We start from the raw sequence: 7,792 nt of genomic DNA on the forward strand, positions 1-7,792 counted from the left end.
TCTTAATCATGAGTATGATTGTTGTTAATAGTTGTGACAAGAGTATCAATTTTGGTTGTAATTTCATTGATGCTTTGTTGCAGGAGAGACAAATACTCTATGTATGTCATCGCGAAAAGCAAAAACAAAGAAAAAAATGTAGAATTTAAGGTTTGAGCAAAACCTGCTCTGATCCAGGTGTTATGGTCCAACACCAGACACAGAGATATCAGACCAACTATCTACGTTAAACCAGGATAAAACCCTTTGAGTTGGGGGTTAGACACCTCTATGAAGAAGTTTAAGAGTCTGTGAATTGTATTAACTGATAATCCAAAATAATTGTTGGCCAGGGTATATATAGCTTCATAGCCGTGCAGAAGAAGTAAAGAACTTAGAGTTTAAACAACTCTTAAACAACTATATAAACAACTATATAAACAAGGAAATAAACCAACTAATTGTAGTAGTTCTAAATAAGGAAACTGGCTATGATACGTAGAGTTGGTGTCACAACACCGTGTGATACTAGTTGCATAAACTAGAATCGATTCTCCTTTAACCTTAGGTTTTTCCAAAACCTTCCGTTTTCTTGGCCCTCTCTGATTCGATCCAGCAAGAGGTTCCCCTACGGCTACCTTGTTACGACTTCACCCCAGTCGAAGACTGCCAACAACTGTTTTAAGATTGCACCCTGTGATCCAGAAGTTAATAAACCAAGAGCAACATAAATTGAAAATGGAGAAAATGTAAAATTTTGGTTTTTCGCTTCATTTTTCCAGACGTGCTTAACCAGTGGTAGACATGAATCCAATTGGACACTTATAGGTAACCTGGAGTTCGTTTTTGAGGAAATAGGTAACCCGGATTTGAAGAAATTCATGAACATAGTTTTGATATCAAGGAATAATAAACAGCTTTTGAAATCGAGGTTATTCAACTTACAAAAAGTTGGAATTGGTATCAGATTTCACCACATATTTATTCATTTGTACTTAGCTTTTAAATATTGGATAGTTTGAATATTAAGCTGAACTGATAACATATTTAATCAACTAATCTATTAACAACTAGTGATGAAGAAAAATATATTGTTGATCTGTTCAAAATTCAAAGGTTTGTCAGACTTGTTCAAGAAAAAAACTACGAGAAGTAAAACACTTCATCTCTATGCCTAGCACCAATGCTATTTCCAGTTTTTAAACCTGCTAACTGCTGCGGATGAATATAAATGCAAACCTAGCGACACGTTGTCATTGAGTCCAGATGAATTGTCTCATTTTGGAAGATAACTGTCTGATGCCCGAGGCCAAACACTTGATCTCTAGTTAAGCTCCTGAAACAGAATTCCCAGCACCAATGCAATTTACAGACTAAAGGAGTTGTCTCATTTGGCAACTGGAATCCAAATCAATTGCTTGCGCAGTTAGATTATCTGTCTGTCGGGTGAAAATGTGTGCATGCAATAGCAAGAATAAATTGTGTTGTAACTTGTAAGTGAATGGTGGCACAGTAGTCCACCTCCACGGCTGGTCACTAGACTAGGTTATGGTGTACAAATGTTATCTGTATGTAAAATAATGTGTGCTTTTTTTCAAACAAAAGTGTCAAGAAGGCACAAGAGAACAACAAGAAAGGAAAGCAACATGAAATCCAAGAAATACACCAACATCTTCAAGATAATGAACATGTTGATCTAGCTTAAAATAAGGAAGTCAAGCCAACAGGGGAATAAGAAGATGACCCATGAAGAAAACCACCCCATTAAGGACTTGTTTGTTTGCAGTTCACTCGGCGTCTGGGTCCGAGTCAATCCCTGACTCGCGCCGAGTCAGCAGTCAGACTGTTTGTTTTGCATTTTTTATAACCCCTGACTCACAAGCTGACTCGCTGCCAACCCCTGACGCGGGACCTATAGAGTCAGGTGTGAAGATGCCACTGACTCAATCACTCAAACCACTGAGTCGCAAGATTATACAAAAATACCCTTCATCCTTTAAATCAGAGATTTCTTTCATTTTTCTTTTCCTCGTTTCTTCCGTCAGTTTTCCATCGAGAGCAGAAATGGAGGATTGGAGAAAAACCTTGATCTCCTTCTCACAGAGTTATCTTCTTCATCCCTCTCTTAATAGATCTACTAGTTTCTTACTGATCGTTTTCTTCATCACTCACAACTAATTTCTCAACTTATCACTTTCAACTCATCAGCTTGTTTTAGAAGAATCGACATCAGGTATAATTTCGCATCCATATATTTGCTATCATTTTCATATGGGTTTTTGATGATTTTGGAATATTGGGTTTCTTTTTTGATATGCTAATTTGAGTATTTGATGGTAGTTCATTCTTTTACCCTTGATCTCTTTCAATTTCAGTTGCCCCCTTTTGTTCAGTTCTTGGATCTTTTAATTCTAGGGGTTTCTTGGTAGATTTGATGTAGTTTTTCGGTATCTTTGTGGGTTTTTGAATGTGGGGTTGTCACTAATTTTAGGGTTTCTTACTGAAATTTGTTTGATCATCAGAGAATGTTGGTACTTGTCATTGTTTTAGGGTTTTGTTAGCTTTTTGTTGTTTGTGAAAATGCCAAAGAGAGAACTGTTTTACTTGATCATTTTGCATGATAGAATTCGTCATCTTATATGGATTTTGATGTCATGTCCTACCTTTCAAAGATTATTGAGAGTTTTGAGTCAAGATCAGTTAGCTTTACCCAGAAATTGTTGATGTCATTTTTTATGACTTCCATTATTGGATTTGTTACATTTGTATATCTAGTTATAAGTTAAAAACAATTAGAGTAGTATTTGCTATATTATTTAGTTGATATACAGGTGTATATGGACTTGAATGAGTGAAAAACTCTAAAATATACATGTTTGTGTTTCGAAGTAACATAAAAGAACATTTTAATTTGTTGCTACATAGTATTTGGTTTCGTGCATGAACACAATATAACATCTAATTGTTGTGTCAATGATATCTAAGAAAGGGTGCTGGGTAAAGGTGTGCTAAAACCTTTTTTGCTTTCTGTCATGTCAGTTTCTTCATACATTTTCAAGCTAGTGATTTCAGTAGGCATATACTGTCAAAGTAGGAAGGAAAAACTGAGTTAATGGTCAGCAGTTGTGATTTTAGTTGCATTCTTTTGGCGAATCTCTCTTTTGATATTAGGACAATAATGAGGATCTGGTGCCAACCATTGCTTTTACTTTTCACTGTCAAATATTCTATCTTCATTTTAAACCCGTATATCCTGAATGCATAAAGATCATGCCTAGTGGTAAATTACTTTGTATGGTAATTCTCAAAAGTTAGCATACCCTTTTTGTTTCAAATTACCCACGTTTTGTATTTGTTTTACTTTATGCTAGTTCTCTATGGAGAAAAAGGAAGATGAGAAAGCAAATAAGATAACTTTTAGGAGCGTCCCAAAATTTGTTGCAGGAGAGACAAATCCTCTATGTATGTCATCGCGAAAAGAAAAAACAAAGAAAAAAATGTAGAATTTAAGGTTTGAGCAAAACCTGCTCTGATCCAGGTGTTATGGTCCAACACCAAACACAGAGATATCAGACCAACTATCTACGTTAAACCAGGATAAAACCCTTTGAGTTGGGGGTTAGCCACCTCTATGAAGAAGTTTAAGAGTTTGTGAATTGTATTAACTGATAATCCAAAATAATTGTTGGCCAGGGTATATATAGCTTCAAAGCCGTGCAGAAGAAGTAAACAACTTAGAGTTTTAATAACTCTTAAACAACTATCTAAACAAGGAAATAAACCAACTAATTGTAGTAGTTCTAAATAAGGAAACTGGCTATGATACGTAGAGTTGGTGTCACAACACCGTGTGATACTAGTTGCATAAACTAGAATCGATTCTCCTTTAACCTTAGTTTTTCCAAAACCTTCCGTTTTTCCGAAACCTTCCGTTTTCTTGGCTCTCTCTGATTCGATCCAGCGAGAGGTTCCCCTACGGCTACCTTGTTACGACTTCACCCTAGTCGAAGACTGCCAACAACTGTTTTAAGATTGCACCCTGTGATCCAGAAGTTAATAAACCAAGAGCAACATAAATTGAAAATGGAGAAAATGTAAAATTTTGGTTTTTCGCTTCGTTTTTCCAGACGTGCTTAACCAGTGGTAGACATGAATCCAATTAGACACTTATAGGTAACCTGGAGTTCGTTTTTGAGGAAATAGGTAACCCGGATTTGAAGAAATTCATGAACATAGTTTTGATATCAAGGAATAATAAACAACTTTTGAAATCGAGGTTATTCAACTTACAAAAATTTGGAATTGGTATCAGATTCCACCACATATTTATTCATTTGTACTTAGCTTTTAAATATTGGATAGTTTGAATATTAAGCTGAACTGATAACGTATTTAATCAACTAATCTATTAACAACTTAGTGATGAAGAAAAATATATTGTTGATCTGTTCAAAATTCAAAGGTTTGTCAGACTTGTTCAAGAAAAAAACTACGACAAGTAAAACACTTCATCTCTATGCCTAGCACCAATGCTATTTCCAGTTTTTAAACCTGCTAACTGCTGCGGATGAATGTAAATGCAAACCTAGCGACACGTTGTCATTGAGTCCAGATGAATTGTCTCATTTTGGAAGATAACTGTCTGGAAGCCCGAGGCCAAACACTTGGTCTCTAGTTAAGCTCCTGAAACAGAATTCCCAGCACCAATGCAATTTACAGACTAAAGGAGTTGTCTCATTTGGCAACTGGAATCCAAATCAATTGCTTGCGCAGTTAGATTATCTGTCTGTCGGGTGAAAATGTGTGCATGCAATAGCAAGAATAAATTGTGTTGTAACTTGTAAGTGAATGGTGGCACAGTACTCCACCTCCACGGCTGGTCACTAGACTAGGTTATGGTGTACAAATGTTATCTATATGTAAAATAATGTGTGCTTTTTTTCAAACAAAAGTGTCAAGAAGGCACAAGAGAACAACAAGAAAGGAAAGCAACATGAAATCCAAGAAATACACCAACATCTTCAAGATAATGAACATGTTGATCTAGCTTAAAATAAGGAAGTCAAGCCAACAGGGGATTAAGAAGATGACCCATGAAGAAAACCACCCCATTAACATTGTCTCTGATAATAAACAGGAATGGATGATCAGCAATGAAGTCTACCGGAGCGGGTAATGACGTTTTCACACGAACAACGGCAGTTGCCGCAGCAGCTTCAGTTCCTTCTTCGTCAATCTCAACAAAGCACTTGTGATAAATTCCTGAAACAGCAAGGTTAAATTTGCTGGATCCGACTTTTACGCGCATCACCATCTCAGTCAGCTCTGCTCGACGAGAATCAAAAATCAAATCTAGATGCATGTTTTCTTTAAGAACTCTAGAAGCGTCGAATCCAAATGATAACTTAAATTTAGGAATTTTTAGTTGTCTCACTTTGACACGTCTAGTTGGGAGATGACGGTCTAAGAAACCTGGTTCCGAACTAACTTGCTCAATTAAATTCCCTAGCCCATCTCGTCTGTCAGGTAAAAATATGTACATAGCATAGTTGTCTCCTTGATTACTTACATTGATAGAACTGAATTGTTCATATGGGAGTTGAAGTACTTTGAATCCGACATAACAAGAAACAAAATGATTTTCGTTGTTGTCCATCATGAAAGGGACTGTAACCGGTGACGAGGTTTCATCGCCGAGATAAAAGTTTGAGTCGATTGTTTTTGATGGATCAAATTTTTGCTTCCAAGATCCTTTGAAATAGAGTCCATTTACAAGTACAAGAACTGTCTCTTCTGTGATCGCATCACTAGGGATGAGATTTTGAATGAGTCCATTTGTTTCCTTTTCAATCCATTTATTCACCATGTCCGTAAATTCTTCGGCCTGCACAGCATTTAAATATTTAACTATGAAAATATGTTAAATGAACACGACATTTTACAGTTGCAACAGATGAAAACGTCACGGAAATAGAAGATGCTGGAAGCCATTACTTAATATCGGTATGTAAACTAAAAAATGGTAAATTTTCACCTTGTTTATGAAATCCACAGACTCAGCTCCAGATCTATAGACTGAACTAGCAATATCCTTGAAAGAAGGTTCTAGAGGCCAAGTTTTCTCCACCCAAACACCATTGACAGTCAATATTTTGGGTCCTCCATCACTTCCGGTGCCAATACGGGCATGATCTAAAGAAGCAATCAGTTGAGAACTAACTGAAGTAAGATGATCAAGGCTATCACACTTGAGGAATGCCAGCAACTGTTTTAAGGGTGCACCTTTTGATCCAGAAGTTAATAAACCAAGAGCGACATAAATTGAAAATGGAGAAAATGCAAAATTTTGATCTTTGGCTTCATTTTGCCAAACGTGCTTAACGAGTGCTAAACATGAATCAATCTGGACACTTAAAGGTAACCTGGATTTGAAATCCATGAACAAATTTTGGATTATCAACGAACGATAAACAGGTTTAGATGTTAAAGGTATTCAACTCACAGATACGCTGGGTATATCTCATTTCAGAGTATATTTAAGTTTTGAATATTAAGCTGAACCGGTAATACAATTAATCTATTAAAAACTTAGTAATTATCGTTCAACTCGGATGCCAGGTGTAGAAGTTTACGTAGAGAAGTAATTTTGTCTGGACATCAGAATGCAAGTGATAGTACTATTTCGAATACGTGGTAACAACTCAAAAGTGAAAAAAGAACAATAAAATCAAGAGGTTAACAGAGAGGATTAAGAACGTATCCAGTGAACAATATAACTCCAGTATAGTTGTCTTTGATCATAAACATGAATGGATGATCTGCAACAAAATGCACAGGAGGAACTGGAGGGGCTGAGCATGTAAACGATGCACCTAAAACAACAGCAGTAGAGGCAGCGGCTACAGTTCCTTTTTCGTCAACTTCAACGAAACACTTGTGAATAATAGAAGTAACAGCAACTTTTGCATCTACCATTCCAAGTGAAATCAGCTTTGGATACTTGCGAATCATCCAAAGGCAACACTAATCCCATTTCTTTGAGAACTCTTTTCGCGTCAAAATCAAACTCTATCTTAAACTTTGGAATCCTGAACTCTGTCGTTGGTACAGACGGTGGATATGCTGGAATATGTACATGGAAATATCGGTCTTTGCTTGTGCTTGCATTTTGTATGGGAGTTTGAGAACTTTGAAGCCGTTGTAACACGATATATATTGGTTTCGATTTCCACTATGCATGAAAGGGACTTGAACAGAATGTCCATCAAGTAAATAAAATTCCGAGCTCCTGGTTGAGCATTTATCAAACCGACCTTGATGCCAACATCCTTTGAAATGCAGTGCATTCACCAATATAACTGCTGTGTATTGGTTGACTATTCCTTCCCGAATTAGATCTTTTATTAACCCGTTGGTTTTTGATTCGACCCATCGGTTCACCATCATTCTCACTTCATTAGCCTTCAAAAGAAAAAACAAAAACAGTCAAACTTTGGTAATCTACACTGATGAAAATCTGTTATTTACAATAACGAAAGAAAGAAAATACCTTATATCTGAAATCCACAACTCCCGCTTCTGCTTGAAAGACTAAATTCGCCACCTCTTTAAATTTAGGATTTAGGCCATAAGATTGATCGACCAAAACACTATTAACAAAAGACAATTTGGGTCCTTGAGTATCTTTGCATGTCTGGGTCTCCTTCAATGGTTTGGTGACTTCAGAACAATATTTATAAAGATCCTCAAGATTTGTATCGTGATGGGATAGATCATTGCAGATTAGTACAATGATCTCATATCATCACGTAAA

The 7,792-nt window shown here is 36.4% G+C and overlaps 1 protein-coding gene across 1 annotated transcript; it reads right to left on the minus strand.

Annotated features, from left to right (window-relative positions):
* Positions 1-4,706: 4,706 nt before the first annotated feature.
* On the minus strand, positions 4,707-6,519 carry LOC113286208 (serpin-ZX-like). Its single transcript, XM_026534890.1, has 2 exons — positions 6,014-6,519; positions 4,707-5,863 (listed from the first exon to the last, which is right to left on the minus strand). The coding sequence occupies exons 1-2, from the start codon at positions 6,416-6,418 to the stop codon at positions 5,042-5,044; spliced, it is 1,227 nt and encodes a 408-aa protein (XP_026390675.1). The 5' UTR covers positions 6,419-6,519; the 3' UTR covers positions 4,707-5,041.
* Positions 6,520-7,792: the final 1,273 nt, after the last annotated feature.

The sequence above is a fragment of the Papaver somniferum genome, chromosome 6, assembly GCF_003573695.1.
Source record: "Papaver somniferum cultivar HN1 chromosome 6, ASM357369v1, whole genome shotgun sequence".
Classification (NCBI taxonomy): Eukaryota; Viridiplantae; Streptophyta; class Magnoliopsida; order Ranunculales; family Papaveraceae; genus Papaver; species Papaver somniferum.